Source organism: Esox lucius, chromosome 2 (assembly GCF_011004845.1).
Source record: "Esox lucius isolate fEsoLuc1 chromosome 2, fEsoLuc1.pri, whole genome shotgun sequence".
In the NCBI taxonomy this organism is placed as follows: Eukaryota; Metazoa; Chordata; class Actinopteri; order Esociformes; family Esocidae; genus Esox; species Esox lucius.
In genome coordinates this window covers 1,290,852-1,309,428 of record NC_047570.1, presented here as the reverse complement: position 1 = coordinate 1,309,428, position 18,577 = coordinate 1,290,852, and the positions used below count along the sequence as shown (strand labels likewise).

The 18,577-nt window shown below is 43.3% G+C and overlaps 1 protein-coding gene across 7 annotated transcripts in view; it reads left to right on the top strand.

Moving 5' to 3' along the window:
* The window catches only part of lrp4 (low density lipoprotein receptor-related protein 4), a 268,114-nt gene that overhangs the window by 210,725 nt on the left and 38,812 nt on the right, over positions 1–18,577 (top strand). For all 7 annotated transcript variants that reach the window (XM_013132296.4, XM_020044527.3, XM_020044528.3 and 4 more), the window contains exon 28: positions 10,525–10,828. In XM_013132296.4, the coding sequence (XP_012987750.2) occupies positions 10,525–10,828 (304 nt within the window). The remainder of the gene's footprint in view (positions 1–10,524; positions 10,829–18,577) is intronic.

The window sequence follows — 18,577 nt, the reverse complement described above, 5'->3', positions numbered from 1 at the left end:
CCACAGGACAGTTATCCACTTCGCCTAAGTCCATCTAAAATTAGCTGAGCCCAGAAAAGGCACTGGCATTTCTGGATGTTGTTTATGTGTGGTTTCTTCTTTGCATGGTAGAGTTTTAACTTGCATTTGTGGATGCGGCGACATACTGTGTTCACAGACGATTGTTTTCTAAAGTGTTCCTGAGCCCATGCAGTGATGTCTGTTTTTAATGCATTGCCGTCTGAGGTTTTCACACTTGTCCCTTGCATACGGAGATTATCCCAGATTCTCTTAATCTTTTAATGGTATTGTGTACCGTAGATGATGATGAGACCCATACTCTGAGCAATTTTACATTGTGATACGTTATTCTTGAATTGTACCACTATTTGCCCACGCAGTCTTTCAGTGTGGTGAATCCATTCCCATCCTGTCTGGAATGATCTTATAATACCCAATCATTTTACTGACCTGTTGCCAATTGACCTAATTAGTTTAGTCTTTTAGCATTACTCAACATTTCCAGTCTTTTGGTCAAGATCAGTCTTTTTATTGTCAAATGCACAAAATAACAGTGTCTTTCTGAGCAGTGAAATTCTTTTGACATGGCACACGACATCTACGCAGTAAGCAATACGTAAAATAGAAAGCAAAAAATAGAAATAGAAAAAAAGCTATACATGACAATGTAAACTCAGAAGCAATTACAAAGATTGTAGAAAAGGGGTATATGAGCAATATGAAAGAAATAGTGTAATTGTGCCTATGAATGGTATATTAAAATATGCCAATGTACATTGAATGCGCATTAAAAGTCATCAGAGCATTTGAACAGAGGATGTGATCAATATGATTATAGATTATATATGTTGCTAGTTGAGAAGCCCTATGGTCTGGGGGGGGGGGGCAGCTTGTATGCTTGCCTGGATCATGTGAGGTCATTTTTAATGAACACACTGAGGAACTTGAAGTCGGAGACTCTCTCCACTTCAGCTCCATTCATGTGTATGGGGGCATGACCCCCTCTGTGCCGCATCCTGAATTACACGATCATCTCCTTAGTCCTGCAGATGTTGAGAGGTTGTTCTCCTGACACCATGTAGCCAGGTCCCCTACCTCCTCTCTGTAAGTGATGTTGTCGTTCGCAAATGTATGGATGGTGTTGGAGCTGTATGTGGCCGCGCAGTCATGCATGAACAGGGAGTACAGGATGGGACTGAGTACGAAGCTCCGGTACAGGGTCAGTGCAGAGGAGGTGAGGTTGCCCATTCTCAAAACCTGGGGTCTGCCTCTAAGACCAGGTTCCAATTGCAAACAAACAGTGGGTGTTGTTGCACATTATGTGTGTAGAGATTTGGTGTCTGTTTACTTCCTGCATTGTCAAACCAATTAATCCAATTTAACTAGTGCCCTATGTGGAATCTGAGCATTAACAATTACAATATGAATGTAAGTTTCAATGGAAGTGCATGTGCCTAATAATGAGAACAACAGAAACCTCTCTGTTTAGTTTATCTCTCTGTAGGTTGTGCTCTAATGACCAAAGGAATGTTTACAATGGCCATTTGGCATGGGGGTTACTGTCTTGGAAACCTGATATTTGCTAGGTAGACACACCCTTCAATGTATATATCAGCTTATAACCAACATTACAGTGAGAAGAGATTGAGGTTGTGTAAGGAAGACCAGGTCCGTAACCTCATGAACAAGACTTTCTAATGCTGCAATAAATAATATAATTTCTCTCTCCCTTGACAAACGGGTATGCTAATTATTACAACCACTATACGAAACGGCCGATTTCTAACACCTACATTACAAACCTGATTCCAAAAAAGTTGGGACACTGTACAATTGTGAATAAAAACAGAATGCAATGATGTGGAAGTTTAAAATTTCAATATTTTATTCAGAATACAACATAGATGACATATCAATTGTTTAAACTGAGAAAATTTATCACATGAAGGGAAAAATAAGTTGATCTTAAATTCCACGGCATCAACACATCTCAAAAAAGTTGGGACAAGGCCATGTTTACCACTGTGTGGCATCCCCTCTTCTTTTTATAACAGACTGCAAACGTCTGGGGACTGAGGAGACAAGTTGCTCAAGTTTATGAATAGGAATGTTGTCCCATTCTTGTCTAATACAGGCTTCTAGTTGCTCAACTGTCTTAGGTCTTCTTTGTCGCACCTTCCTTTTTATGATGCGCCAAATGTTTTCTATGGGTGAAAGATCTGGACTGCAGGCTGGCCATTTCAGTACCCGGATCCTTCTTCTATGCAGCCATGACATTGTAATTGATGCAGTATGTGGTCTGGCATTGTCATGTTGGAAAATGCAAGGTCTTCCCTGAAAGAGACGATGTCTGGATGGGAGCATATGTTGTTCTAGAACTTGGATATAACTGTCAGCATTGATGGTGCCTTTCCAGATGTGTAGGCTGTCCATGCCACACTCCCTCATGCAACCCCATACCATCAGAGATGCAGGCTTCTGAACTGAGCGCTGATAACAACTTGGGTTGTCCTTGTCCTCTTTAGTCCGGATGACATGGCGTCCCAGTTTTCCAAAATGAACTTCAAATTTTGATTTGTCTGAAGACAGAACACTTTTCCACTTTGCCACCGTCCATTTAAAATTATCCTTGGTCCAGAGAAAATGCCTGCGCTTCTGGATCCTGTTCAGATACGGCTTATTTTTTTACCTATATATGTTTTCTGGAGTATTCCTGAGCCCATGTTGTGATTTCCATTACAGTATCATTCCTGTATATGATGCAGTGCCATCTGAGGGCCCGAAGATCACTGGCATCCAGTATGGTTTTCCGGCCTTGACCCTTACGCACAGAGATTGTTCCAGATTCTCTGAATCTTTGGATGATATGATGCATTGTAGATGATGATAACTTAAAACTGCAATTTTTCTCTGAGAAACAGCATTGGGTGAATTGGTGATCCTCTGCCCATTTTGACTTCTGAGAGACACTGCCACTCTGAGAGGCTCTTTTTATACCCAATCATGTTGCCAATTGACATAAGTTGCAAATTGGTCCTCCAGCTGTTCCTTATCTGTACATTTAATTTTTCCAGCCTCTTATTGCTACCTGTCCCAATTTTTTTGGAATGTGTAGCTTTCATGAAATCTAAAATGAGCCAATATTTGGCATAACATTACAAAATTTCTCACTTTCAACATTTGATATGTTATCTATATTCTATTGTGAATTAAATATAAGTTTGAGATTTCATACCTTTTTTACTCACAATTTGTACAGTGTCCCAACTTTTTTCGAATCGGGTTTGTACATATTAACATCCAAATCAACAGCATGTATAACAGGATTGCAACCCTACATTCAACGCATTAAATTAGAGATTACTGTAGATGGCTAGCTAATAGCTGTACATTACCTATAATGAAAACAATTACTTCAATCAGTCCATCCTCTACCTGCCTTGTGAGGAATGAACGTACATACATAAGAGATCGAAATACCAGTCAATTTAGGAAAAGTATTGATTGTTAGGAATGAAGCTAGATTCCCATCAAATGTCCTGTAGTTCTAGTCTTCAGTCTTTTCTGTCTTGTATCAGTGATGTAAAGTTTCAATAGCAATCATTGCAGTCAGTGTGATGTGGACCCAGCAAATTTGCTGGTTGTCCTAACAATTCAGTGTAGGTATGTAGTGGAGTAGTGAGTTTCCAACACTAATTCAAGATTAACACCACAACAGTGTCTTCCACTGTGATGGGACCGTGTGACCTTTAAATTCAACTGGCCCATGGTACTCTGACCTGTAGTATGTGGAGCCCTTTAGGACTAGGGTGGACTCTCCTCTCATTTTGCTGTCTATGGTTCATCTAGAAATGGAGCATGAAGCCAAGTTATCTGACCCTGGCATCGTTCGGCCATGTGAGTGGTCAGGAAGATTTGGAATAGATTCAACCAGTGTGGTTGTAGAAATCCTTCTTGAACATGTTGCTGGTACTCACACACTCAGTTGTCTGTGTCCATTCAGTGACATGATGTATCATCAGAAAAGGGGTTGTGATGTCCTGATCTGTTGAAAGTATAACTGCAAAAAAACGATTAGTGTGGTTCAACAGTCCATCAGACTTTCATCCACTGGGTATGGTTCCGTCAACTCCCAATAATGAAGACAATAGATCAGTCCTAAAAACTTGTGGATCTCAGAGGTTCCATCATTAGAGTGAAGCGTACGCCCTATTCAGACAAGTTTCCATAAAAGTATATGTCAAAGTTATTTTTCCATCCAGAACTGGCTTGGTTGATGTTTCATTCAATGTGATATATTAATGCCCGATAGCACATGGCAGTGGTGATTCCGTTGTCTGATCAGACTTGACTTTGCTTAGCCAAATAAAAAATTGTTGAATCTATGATATTCCACCATTAAAATGTTAGGCCTTACATTTAACAAAACAATTTCCAAATAAACAAATTAAAAATAAATCCTAAGAATGGAAGATGTTAAACATAACAGATGCCAATTCTTTGTTATAACTATGCAAACAGAAAAACAAAACTTTCATGTAACTCCTTTTAAGTACCACTTTGATTTTCTTTGAGCCTTTAGCTCAACTCTTTTCAATCAAAATCAATGATCATGTCATACATCCCCCCCTGCCTTCACTTCATTTAGTCAATGGAAAGTGACACCATGAGTGAAAGCAGAATCACGGCGAATATCGCCTCAGGAGGCACCACCCTGAACCCACACTGGGCATCATTTCGGGACAGAATGGCCATGTAAAATAGAGAATTGGTAATAGGGATGGATCTGGAATCCATTCGATATGGAGTTGCATACTGAATATTCATCAAAACAACAAAGTGGAAATGTTAAAAACACAAACATTCACAAACACAATCAAAGACATCAATGTGCAAAACAGTAACTTGTGCAAAGGAATTATAAACCATATAACCTATTGACATATTTGTCTTACAGAGCTAAACAGCTCTCAAATTATTTAATTGGCTATCATGCATTTATAATATCCTGAAGGTTCTTGTCACATGCCTAATTAAATTTGTTTGCCCACTAGGGGATAAGCTGCACAACTAAATTGTAGGAGAAAAACGCCAGCCCAAGTTCCGGTGCTGTACCTACTGCAACCACCAGTGCGATTGTATTAGAATATCTACAGCACCCAAATTTAGCATTTTTACAGGCAACGAACAAACTACGTCTTGTGACAAACAATGTCTTGATTTGTCTTGATCTTCTACATTTAAGGAAAATTCTTCAACTGGGAGATTTTTGGTCTATACCCTCACTGCAGTTGGTTTCAGAATCATAAATGTCAACAACAAAGCTATTGAGAGGAAAATAAAGTGGGTATAGAATAGAATCGCACCCCTTTAAAATAATCACATTTTGTTGCTTTGCAGCCTGAAATGAAGACAGACAGTTTTTATTTCATTCAGTGCAACTTCTAACATCCAAGATATAACACCAACATGTCAGAAAGAAATACAAAAACATAATCACTGAGTTGGAAAAAGGATCACCCCCTTGTGTCAGTATTTTGTTGAACCACCTTTTGCTTGAATCACAGCCCTTAGTCTGTTGGGATATGTCCCTGCTAACCTTGTACATCTAGATCTAGTTGCAATATTTGACCACTCTTCTTTGCAGAACTGCTCAAGTTTAGTTATATTTGATGGTGACCGCTTGTGGACAGCTGTCTTTAAGTCATTCCACAGATTTTCAATGGGGTTTAAGTCCAGGCTCTGACTAAGCCGTGCAAGGTCATTCACCTTTGTCTGCTTCAACCACTGTGTGGTCAGTTTTGCTGTGTGCTTTGGGTCATTGTCATGTTGGAAGGTAAATCTTCTTCCCATTGACAACTTTCTGGCAGAGAACAGCAGATTTTCCTAAAGAATTTGACAGTATTTTGCCCCATCCATTTTTCCTTCTATCCTGACAAGTGTTCCAGTCCCTGCTGCAGAGAAACAACCCCATAACATGATATTATCACCTCCATGCTTTACTGTAGGAATGGTGTTATTTGGATGGTGAGCCGTATTGGATTTTCGCCAGACATCGTTTGGCGTTGAGGCCAAATAATTAAATTTTAGTCACCTTTTTCCACGTGGCCTTAGAATCTTCAATGTGCGTTTTGGCAAAGCTCAGTTGTGACTGCATGTGGCCTTTCTTGAGGAGTGTCTTTTTTCTTGCAACCCTCCCATACAAGCCACATTTGTGGAGAATTTGTGGTATTGTTGTCACATGCACACAATGACCACTCTTTGTCATGAGTTCCTGCAACTGCTTCAGAGTTGCTGTAGGCCTCTTGGTAGCCTCTCTGATCAGTTTCCTCCTGGCTCTTTCATCCAGTTTGGAGCGACGTCCTGACCCAGGGAGGGTCTGTGTTGTACCAAATACCTTCCACTTCTTAATAACATACTTCACTGTGCTTCTAGGCACTGATAAAGCCTTTTCTGTCATTTTTGTATCCATCTCTTGACTTGTGCCTGTCCACAACTTTATCCCGGAGATCTTTTGACAATGCGTTGCCACCCATAGATGATTTTTTTCTTGAGTTGCAATACCAAGGACTGAAATGCTTCAGGAAAAGCTTGTTTCATGCTGAGCTAATCAAAATGACCACAGCTGATCACAGTTGAAAGTCAATTGGCGTTTATTTTTTAAATTTGCTTTTGGTTGTTTTCACCTTTTTTTTTCATAATTTCACATGAGTCTGTAATCTCAATCTTTTGTCTAAAACCAAATTATAACATATATTAGAATCAAATTCAGTGCACATGGAAAGCCATATGTTTTACTTAACTTCAAAAAATGATTACCCTCCGTGTATTGTTTCCCTCTCACCAGTTGGCCTGTGATGGGGGAGAGAACACACACACATTCCAACTTGGTGGAAACCCTTTGTAAAGGCCTATGGCTATTTTTGACTCATAGTCAGTCCTCATGGGAGACAGTGTGTCTCCTGGATTCTTCATTCTTTCACTTATACAATATACAGTGGGGAGAACAAGTATTTCATACACTGTCAATTTTCCAGGTTTTCCCACTTACAAAGCATGTAGAAGTCTGTCATTTTTATCATATGTACTCTTCAACTGTGAATGATGTAATCTAAAACAAAAATCCAGAAAATCACATTGTATGATTTTTAAGTAATTAATTGGAATTTTATTGCATGACATAAGTATTTGATACATCAGAAAAGCAGAACTTAATATTTGGTACAGAAACCTTTGTTTGCAATTACAGAGATCATATGTTTCCTGTAGTTCTTGACCAGGTTTGCACACACTACAGCAGGGATTTTGGCCCACTCCTCCATACAGACCTTCTCCCGATCCTTCAGGTTTCGGGGCTGTCGCTGGGCAATACGGACTTTCAGCTCCCTCCAAAGATATTCTATTGGGTTTAGGTCTGGAGACTGGCTAGGCCACTCCAGGACCTTGAGATGCTTCTTACGGAGCCACTCCTTAGTTGCCCTGACTGTGTGTTTTGGGTTGTTGCCATGCTGGAAGACCCAGCCACGACCCATCTTCAATGCTCTTACTGAGGGAAGGAGGTTGTTGGCCAAGGTCTTGCGATACATGGCCCCATCCCATCTTTGCAGAAAAGCATCCCCAAAAAATGTTTTCCACCTCCATGCTTCACGGTTGGGATGGTGTTCTTGGGGTTGTACTCATCCTTCTTCTTCCTCCAAACACGGTGAGTGGAGTTTAGACCAAAAAGCTGTTTTTGTCTCATCAGACCACATGACCTTCTCCCATTCCTCATCTGGATCATCCAGATGGTCATTGGCAAACTTCAGATGGGCCTGGACATGCACTGGCTTGAGCAGGGGGACCTTGTGTGTGCTGCAGGATTTTAATCCATGACAGCATAGTGTGTTACTAATGATTTTCTTTTAGACTGTGGTCCCAGCTCTCTTCAGGTCATTGACCAAGTCCTGCCATGTAGTTCTGGGCTGATCCCTCACCTTCCTCATGATCATTGCCTATTGTCCTGTAGCCCATCCCAGCCTTTTGCAGGTCTACAATTTTATCTCTGATGTCCTTACACAGCCCTCTGGTCTTGGCCATTGTGGAGAAGTTGGAGTCTGTTTGATTGAGTGTTTGGACAGGTGTCTTTTATACATTCCGTCTCTCAGAGTTGAAGTGTACCAATGATAGAAAAGCATCCCCATGCTTCAGAGGGGACATGCGCTGGCTTGAGCAGGGGGACCTTGTGTGCGCTGCAGGATTTTAATCCATGACGGTTTGATTTTCTTTGATACTGTGGTCCCAGCTCGCTTCAGGTCATTGATCAAGTCCTGCCGTGTAGTTCTCGGCTAATCATTCACCTTCCTCATGATCACCCACGATGTGAGATCTTGCATTGAGCCCCAGACCGAGGGAGATTGACCGTCATCTTGAACTTCCATTTTCTAATAATTGTTGTTGCCTTCTCACCAAGCTGCTTGCCTATTGTCCTGTAGCCCATATCCCAGCCTTGTGCAGGTCTACAATTTCTTCCCTGATCAAGACAGCTCTCTGGTCTTGGCCATTGTGGAGAGGTTGGAGTCTGTTTGATTGAGTGTGTGGACAGGTGTCTTTTATACAGGTAACGAGTTCAAACAGATGCAAATGTATTATTACAAAAATCATACAATGTGATTTTCTGGATTTTTGTTTTAGATTCCGTCTCTCACAATTGAGGTGTACCTATGATAAAAATGACAGACTTCTACATGCTAGTGTACAAGTAGCAAAATCTTCAAAATCGGCAGTGTATCAAATACTTGTTCTCCCCACTGTATAAGGAGAGAGAGAAAACACAATATTTTAATATTTTGTAAGAAAACCATGACTATTTTGCCAGATTAGAATATCATCATTGTACCAATTTCTAATGTATCACTAGGGTTAGATGTGCCCAACGTGTGCTAGTGAACAGTTTAGCGCACGACATATGGTTACCATGCTGTGGGCCTGTTAAAGCCTAACCACATTGTAGTGAGACCCTCCTTGAGGCCTTACGGTTTTGAACATTATCATCAAAGCAATAAATACATTTGATTTAAAATTACTGTGAACATGACAAAGGAAAAAAAAACAGGCTATTCCTTGAATACCTCTTAAAACATGGTCAAGCATGACAGGACAAAACAGGCTATTTCAAATGCCTATTAAAACATGCTATATATCATCAAAGTTCTTTCAAATTACTATTCACGTGAATAAGCATGGTCATTATCAAGGGAAGTGATCAGATTTCCTTGATAAATTCCAGCTCTACTCAGTATTTAGGTACGAGAATTTTTTGGAAACACATTTAAAACTCTTAATCAATAATTATATAAGCTCATGTCTGTTCCAGGTATCGCCAGGAAATCCTCTGTCTTTGATTCCTGAATTCCATTGGGATTGCTGCTACTTGGCATGTGGGCAGAATGTCTCATGTTCCAACTGTGCATCTGGTCTTTTTCCTTTGGTTCTTCTTCTTCTTGCAACACTCATTCTACCAATGGCCAGGGATTCCACAATAGTGACATGATCCTGGTTTATTTTTCAGTGGGCTTTGAGTGTCTTTAGATGTTGTTCCTGCTTTCAACGTTTCCTGTTCCTTTTTCAACTTTTCAAGTCCTTTTTCCAACTTGTCCAGTTCAGCTATTTGTTCAGCCGACGCCCAAACACTGCATTTCACAATAAGAACATCATCCCAAACAGTCAAACATGGATGTGATAGTGTGATGATCTGGGGATGCTTTGTTGCCTCAGGGCCTGGAAGACTTTCCATCATTTAAGGATCCATGAATTCCTCTCACTACCATAAACATCTGAAGGAGAATGTCAGGTCATCAATCTGTGATCTCGAACATAATTGGGTTATACAGATGGAAAATGATTCCAAACACAAGAGTAAGTCTACTTTAGAATGGCTCAAAAGAAACAAAATCAAGGTTTCTGAGTGGTCTAGTCAAAGTCCTGACATTGAGGTGTTGTGGCAGGAACTTAAATGAGACATTGATGCTCGAGCCCTCCAGTGTCGCTGAATTACTGGGATTCTCCAAAGTTGATTGGGCCAAGATCCCACCAGTGAAGAATTATCTCCAATACTTACTATACAGTAGGAAGCCTTTGGTTCCAGTTGTTGCTGCTAAAGGTGGCACAAGCAGCTATTAGGTTCAGGGGTCTAATTACTTTTTCACACAGGGCCAGTTGGTTTTGAATAGCTGTTTTCCTTAAATAAATACAATTATAATTTCAATACTTTGGGTTTACGTGGATTCACTTCGTCTTTTAATAAATTTTTATGAAGATCATTCAGTGTGACAAATATTGAATGTGAATGCCGCTGTTTACTTTTTCTTCCCTCTGTCACTTCACTTTCCATTGTATAAGCTTTCATATGCAATGTGAATTCCATTAAATCCCTAAATATTATGCTGTTTTCCCAATTCCTTTGAAAAACCAAAAGTATGAATCTTTGTCTTTCAGTCCTTCTCTGTTTGCCTTTTTCCCCCTATTTCTTTTCTTCTCTCCCTCCAGGTTTCAATAAGTGTGGTAAGAGGAACGGTGATTGTAGCCACCTTTGTCTTCCTCGTCCCAATGGCACTTCCTGCGCCTGTCCCACCGGCATTCTCCTCAAGGGAGATGCCAGGTCATGTGATAACTCCCCTGAGACATACCTGCTCTTCTCCAACCGTGTCAGTGTGCGACGCATCTCCTTGGACACAAATGACCACACAGATGTGCACGTGCCTGTGCCTGAGTTGCACAATGTCATCTCACTGGACTACGACAGTGTGGGGGGGAAGCTGTACTACACAGATGTCAGCCTGGACGTTATCAGGTAATACACACACATCTATATATTTATTTACACAAACTCACATACAGCTCTGGAAAAAATTAAGAGACCACTGCAAAAGTCTCAGTTTCTCTGGTTTTATTATTCATAGGTATATGTTTGAGTAAAAGGAGAATGTTTGTTTTATTCTATAAACTACTGGCAACATTACACCCAATTTCCAGATAAAAATATTGTAATTTAGAGTATTTATTTGTTTTCAGACTTCATATTCATTCATCAACAGCAAAATACTAATGTTTTAACTTAGGAAGAGTTCAGAAATGTGGCCATATATACACACAATTATGGACACAATGTGTAAAGTTCACTTTCAAGTATATCAAATAAAATAGATGATTTCTGAGAAAATGCCACTACAAAACCTACTATGCAAGTTTACTCTACTGGCTCCTAATAAATTCACGCATACAAAGACAAACAATCAATCACAAGGTTGTGTTTATAAACCGGGTCTAATAATTCCACACACAACATAGAAGTTCTGGTCCAATCATTTGTATCCCATCACTGATACAAGGCTGATGACTTATCTGCCTGAAGCTCTTGTTATCCCAAATAACTGAAGGCTCCTAAACAGTTGTAGCCACAAGGCCAGCCACACAATACTCTACATTACCCATTCAGCATGTTAACTATGTTGTTACTGCTTTTTAAGAGCAATAAGGCTTCTCAGAGGTTTGTGATATATTACCCATATACCATGGCTAAGCTGTCTGTCCAGGCACTCTGTGATTTATTGTGCCTAAGAACAGGTTTTTAATGTGGTGTATTGGCCATTAATCACATTCTCTCATTGCCTACATATAATATTACATTTCATATGGGTCCCACAAAATGTGGAGCTCATCAATTTTATTTTATTCATACTGGGAAATCAACTGACACCAAGCGTTCTTTTACAGCTGAGCCTTCAAATCTGGCCTTTAGAGTCGTTGAGTACCTAAAGCCTCAGCCATTGTGAGTTCGATTACAACCTAAAAGTGGCTAAAAACAACTAACTTTCTTCTGAAAATCGTCAGTCTAATTTGTTCTGAGAAATGAAGGATATTGCGAGAAATTGCCAAGAAACTGAAGATCTCATACAACCAGAATAAAAAGAGGAGCAGGAGGCCCTGGTGCACAACTGAGCAAGAGGACAAAAACTATAGAGTGTCTAGTTTGAGAAACAGACTCACAGGTCCTCAACTGGCAGCTTAATTAAATAGTATCTGCAAAACACCAGTCTCAAATGTAATATGCATAATACATTTTATTTAAGGAAAGTGATCATATGAAGCCATTTATTATCACAGTTGTTTGGCTCCTTTTTAAATCATAATGATAACAGAAATCACTAGAATGACCCTAATCAAAATTTACATACCCTTGACTGTTTGGCCTTGTTACAGAGACACAAGATGACACACACAGGTGAAAATGGCAAATAAAGGTGGATTTTCCACACCTATAGCTTTTTAAATTGCAATTAGTGTCTTTGTATAAATAGTCAGTGAGTTTGCTCTCATGTGGATGCACTGAGCCGGCTAGATACTGAGCCATGGGGAGCAGAAAAATCTGTTATAAGACCTGTGTATCAAGGTAATGGAACTTTATTAAGATGGAAAAGGATATAAAAGATATCCAAAGCCTTGCAAATGCCAGTCAGTACTGTTCAATCACTTATTAAGAAGCAGAACATTCGGGGATCTCTTGATACTAAGCCAAGGTCAGGTAGACCAAAAAAGATTTTCCAAAACCCGCCAGAAGAAATGTTTGGAATACATAGAAAATCCCACAAGTAACCTCATTAGAAATACAGGCTGCTCTGGAAAAAGGCGGTTTGGTTGTTTCAAAGAGCATAATACGACGATACTTGAAAAAAAATGAGCTGCATGTTCCAGTTGCCAGAAAGAAGCCTTTACTGTGCAAATGCCACAAAAAAGCCTGGTTACAATATGCCTGACAACACCTTGACGTTCCCCACAGCTTCTGGCACAAGGTCATTTGGTGTGACAAGACCAAAATAGAGCTTTATGATCACAACCATAAGCACTATGTTTGGAGAGGGGTCAACAAGGCCTATAGTGAACAGAATACCATCCCCACTGTGAAGCATGGTGGTGGCTCACTGGTGTTTTTGGGATGTGTGTGCTCTAAAGGCACGGGGAATCATGTGAAAATTGATGGCAAGATGAATGCAGCATGTTGCATTCTTCTGCACGAATGTTGCGCATGGGACCCTCTTGGAATTTCCATCTCGACACTGACCCTAAGCACAAGGCCAAATTGACCCTCCAGTGGTTACAACAGAAAAAGGTGAAGTCTTCTGACCTTAATATTATCAAGCCACTCTGGGGAGATCACAAATATGCGGTTCATGCAAGGCATTTTGCCAAGACGAATGGGCAGCTATACCAACAGTAAGAATTCTGGGCCTCATGGACAACTATTACAAAAGACTGCAAAGGGGGCAATACACAGTATTAAGAACTCAGGTTATGCAGACTTTTGAACAGGGTCAGTTCATTTTTGTTTTTCTTTGTTGCTGTGTTTTGTTTTATGATTGTGCCAATCTGTTATAAACTTCAGTTGAATGTGAATCCCAAAAGATTTATAATACATGCCTTTTGCCTGCTTACTCATGTTTTCTTTACAAATGGTACATACAGTGGGGAGAACAAGTATTTGATACACTGCCGATTTTGCAGGTTTTCCTACTTACAAAGCATGTAGAAGTCTGTCATTTTTATCATAGGTACACCTCAATTGTGAGAGACGGAATCTAAAACAAAAATCCAGAAAATCACATTGTATGATTTTTGTAATACTACATTTGCATCTGTTTGAACTCGTTACCTGTATAAAAGACACCTGTCCACACACTCAATCAAACAGACTCCAACCTCTCCACAATGGCCAAGACCAGAGAGCTGTCTTGATCAGGGAAGAAATTGTAGACCTGCACAAGGCTGGGATATGGGCTACAGGACAATAGGCAAGCAGCTTGGTGAGAAGGCAACAACAATTATTAGAAAATGGAAGTTCAAGATGACGGTCAATCTCCCTCGGTCTGGGGCTCAATGTAAGATCTCACATCGTGGGTCATCAATGATCATGAGGAAGGTGAGGGATCAGCCGAGAACTACACGGCAGGACTTGATCAATGCCCTGAAGAGAGCTGGGACCACAGTATCAAAGAAAATCAAACCGTCATGGATTAAAATCCTGCAGCGCACGCAAGGTCCCCCTGCTCAAGCCAGCGCATGTCCCCTCTGAAGCATGGGGATGCTTTTCTGCAAAGTGGACAAGACGACTGCACCTTATTGAGGGGAGGATGGATGGGGCCATGTATCGAGAGATCTTGGCAAACAACCTCCTTCCCTCAGTAAGAGCATTGAAGATGGGTTGTGGCTGGGTCTTCCAGCATGGCAACGACCTAAAACACACAGCCAGGGCAACTAAGGAGTGGCTCCGTAAGAAGCAACTCAAGGTCCTGGAGTGGCCTAGCCAGTCTCCAGACCTGAACCCAATAGAAAATCTTTGGAGGGAGCTGAAAGTCCGTATTGCCCAGCGACAGCCCCGAAACCTGAAGGATCTGGAGAAGGTCTGTATGGAGGAGTGGGCAAAAATCCATGCTGCAGTGTGTGCAAACGTGGTCAAGAACTACAGGAAACATATGATCTCTGTAATTGCAAACAAAGGTTTCTGTACCAAATATTAAGTTCTGCTTTTCTGATGTATCTTATGGCATTGTATGATTATTAATCACGTAAAAATTATACAATTTTGATACAAAGCCCCTCCATGAACTGCCACCTTAACGTGGTGGAGGTGTTTGAGTACCCGAGTGACCCTAGGTGCTATGTTGTCTGGGGCTATATGCCCCTGGTAGGGTCTCCCAAGGCAAACAGGTCCTAGGCGACGGGTCAGACTAAGAGCGGTTCAAAACCCCCTTAATGATGAAAACAATTATGAGTTCCGTGACGTCGCCCCGTTATGGCGCAGCCGGGGCCCTACCCTGGAGCCAGGCCTGGGGTTGGGGCTCGTACGCGAGCGCCTGGTGGCCGGGCCTTTCCCCATGGGGCCCGCCAGGCTCAGCCCAAAGGAGCGACGTGGGGCCGCCTTCCTGTGGGCTCACCACCTACAGGAGGGACCATAAGGGGCTGGTGCAGAGAGGATCGGGCTGCAGTTGAAGGCGGGGGGCCTAGACAACCCGATCCCTGGACACTGAAACTATCTCTAGGGACGTGGAATGTCACCTCGCTGGTGGGGAAGGAGCCTGAGATCGTGCGTGAGGTTGAGAGGTTCCAACTAGAGGTAGTCGGGATCACCTCTACGCACGGCTTGGGCTCTGGAACCACACTCCTTGAGAGAGGATGGACTCTTCACCACTCTGGAGTTGCCCATGGAGAGGGGCAGCGGGCTGGTATGGGTTTGCTTATAGCTCCCCAGCTCTGCCGCCATGTGCTGGAGTTTACCCTGGTGAACGAGAGGGTCGTTTCCCTGCGCCTACGGGTCGGGGATAGGTCTCTCACTGTTGTTTGTGCCTACGGGCCGAACGGCAGTGTAGAGTACCCAACCTTCTTGGAGTCTCTGGGAGGGGTGCTGGAAAGTGCTCCGACTGGGGACTCTATCGTTCTACTGGGGGACTTCAACGCCCACGTGGGCCACGACAGTGACACCTGGAGGGGTGTGATTGGGAGTGATCTGAACCCGAGCGGTGTTCAGTTATTGGACTTCTGTGCTAGTCACAGTTTGTCCATAACGAACACCATGTTCAAGCATAAGGGTGTCCACCAGTGCACGTGGCACCAGGACACCCTAGGCCGCAGGTCGATGATCGACTTTGTTGTCGTTTCATCTGACCTGCGGCCGTATGTCTTGGACACTCGGGTGAAGAGAGGGGCGGAGCTGTCAACTGATCACCACCTGGTGGTGAGTTGGATCCGATGGCGGGGGAGGAAGCTGGACAGACTCGGCAGGCCCAAACGTACTGTAAGGGTCTGCTTGGAACGTCTGGCCGAGTCTCCTGTCAGAGAATTCTTTAACTCCCACCTCCGGCAGAGCTTCGACTGGATCCCGAGGGAGGCTGGAGATATGTCCGAGTGGACCATGTTCTCCACCGCCAGAGCTGTGGCCGTAAGGTCTCCGGTGCCTGTCGAGGCGGCAATCCCCGAACCCGGTGGTGGACACCGGAAGTAAGGGATGCCGTCAAGCTGAAGGAGTCCTATCAGGCCTGGTTGGCTTGTGGGACTCCTGAGGCAGCTGACGGGTACCGACAGGCCAAGCGGACTGCAGCCCGGCTGGTTGTGGAGGCAAATACTCGGGCCTGGGAGGAGTTCGGTGAGGCCATGGAGAAGGACTATCAGCTGGCCTCGAAGAGATTCTGGCAAACCGCCGGCGTCTCAGGAGAGGGAAACTGTGCCCTACCAACGCTGTTTACAGTAGAGGTGGGCAGCTGTTGACCTCAACTGGGGATGTCGTCGGGCGGTGGAAGGAGTACTTTGAGGATCTCCTCAATCCCGCCGTCACGTCTTCCATTGAGGAAGCAGAGGATGAAGGCTCAGAGGTGGACTCGTCCATCACCCGGGCTGAAGTTCCAGAGGTGGTCAAGAAACTCCTCGGTGGCAAGGCACCGGGGGTGGATGAGATCTGCCCGGAGTACCTCAAGTCTCTGGATGTTGTGGGGCTGTCTTGGTTGACACGCCTGTGCAACATCGCGTGGCGGTCGGGGACAGTGCCTCTGGGATGGCAGACCGGGGTGGTTGTCCCTCTTTTTAAGAAGGGGGACCGGAGGGTGTGTTCCAACTATAGGGGGATCACACTACTCAGCCTCCCCGGGAAAGTCTATGCCAGGGTTCTGTAGAGGAGAATACGGCCGATAGTAGAACCTCGGATTCAGGAGGAACAGTGTGGTTTTCGTCCGGGCCGTGGAACACTGGACCAGCTCTATAACCTCTACGGGGTGTTTGAGGGTTCATGGAAGTTTGCCCAACCAATGTGTTTTGTGGATTTGGAGAAGGCATTCGACTGTGTCCCTTGCGGCATCCTGTGGAGAGTGCTTGGGGAATATGGGGTCCTGGGTCCTTTGCTAAGGGCTGTCAGGTCCCTGTACGACCAAGCAGGAGCTTGGTCCGCATTGCCGGCAGTAAATCAGACTTGTTCCCAGTGCATGTTGGACTCTGGCAGGGCTGCCCTTTGTCACCGGTTCTGTTCTTAATTTTTATGGACAGAATTTCTAAGCGCAGCCAGGGGCCCGGAGGATGTCAGGTTTGGGGACCACACGATTCCGTCTTTGCGGATGATGTTGTCGTGTTGGCCCCTTCAAACCAGGAGCTTCAGCATGCACTGGGACGGTTTGCAGTCGAGTGTGAAGCGGTGGGGATGAGAATCAGTACCTCCAAATCCGAGGCCATTGTCCTCAGTCGGAAAAGGGTGGCTTGCCCACTTCAGGTTGGTGGAGAGTGCCTGCCTCAAGTGGAGGAGTTTAAGTATCTAGGGCTCTTGTTCACGAGTGAGGGAAGGATGGAACGGGATATTGACAGACGGATCGGCGCAGCTTCTGCAGTAATGCGGTCAATGTATCGTGGTGAAGAAAGAGTTAAGCCGCAAGGCGAAGCTCCCGATTTACCGGTCAATCTACGTTCCTACTCTCACCTATGGTCATGAGCTTTGGGTCATGACCAAAAGGACAAGATCCCGGATACAGGCGGCCGAAATTAGCTTTCTCCGCAGGGTGGCTGGGCGATCCCTTAGAGAGAGGGTGAGAAGCTCGGTAACCTTGGAGGAGCTCAGAGTAGAGCTGCTGCTCCTCCACATCGAGAGGGGTCAGCTGAGGTGGCTTGGGCATCTGTTTCGGGTGCCTCCGGAACGCCTTCCCGGGAAGGTGTTCCGATCCCGTCCCACCGGGAGGAGACCCCGGGGAAAACCTAGGACACGCTGGAGGGACTATGTCTCCCGGCTGGCCTGGGAAACCCTCGGTGTCCCCCCAGAAGAGCTGGAGAAAGTGTCTGGGGAGCGGGAAGTCTGGGCATCTCTGCTTAGACTGCTGCCCTCGCGACCCGGCCCCGGATAAGCGGAAGATGATGGACAATGTTATTTTTTGGATTTTTGTTTTAGTTTCCGTCACTCACATTTGAAGAGTACCTATGATAAAAATTAAAGACTTCTACATGCTTTGTAAGTGGGAAAACCTGCTAAATCGGCAATGTATCAAATACTTGTTCACAATATATTGCCAATTCTCCAAGGGTATGCAAACTTTTTGAGCACAACTGTAAAAACACCCTGCCTCAGCTAGTGTTCTCTTCAGGCTGAGAAGAATTTAAATAACCCAGCCAAATGAATGGTATTGTCCAAAATACTTTACTGTATTTCATTAATAATAGATTAGTAATAGACCTGAAACTCCTACTACTGCATATCGACTGCTAAACTTTATTCAGATGTGAACACTTTGAATCATATTTAAGCCTACACTGTCAAAACTACAGAATATATAACAGCAAACGGTAGCGTCCTTCATAGAACAACCAGATTTAGCATGGATTCTTGGCTCTTTGTACTGGTAAATGTGTTAAAGTTTGAGTTTTTGTCAACTGTAGTTGGATATAATGCAAAGGTATAGCCTAGTCTTTCTTCATATGGCTTGTTGAAACTCTCAGTTGATTTGACTCTTGCTTATTGAAAAAGGGTTTCAATTATCAATTAGCCTTTTGAAATGAAAAACCTGAATTTGCAAACAACGTG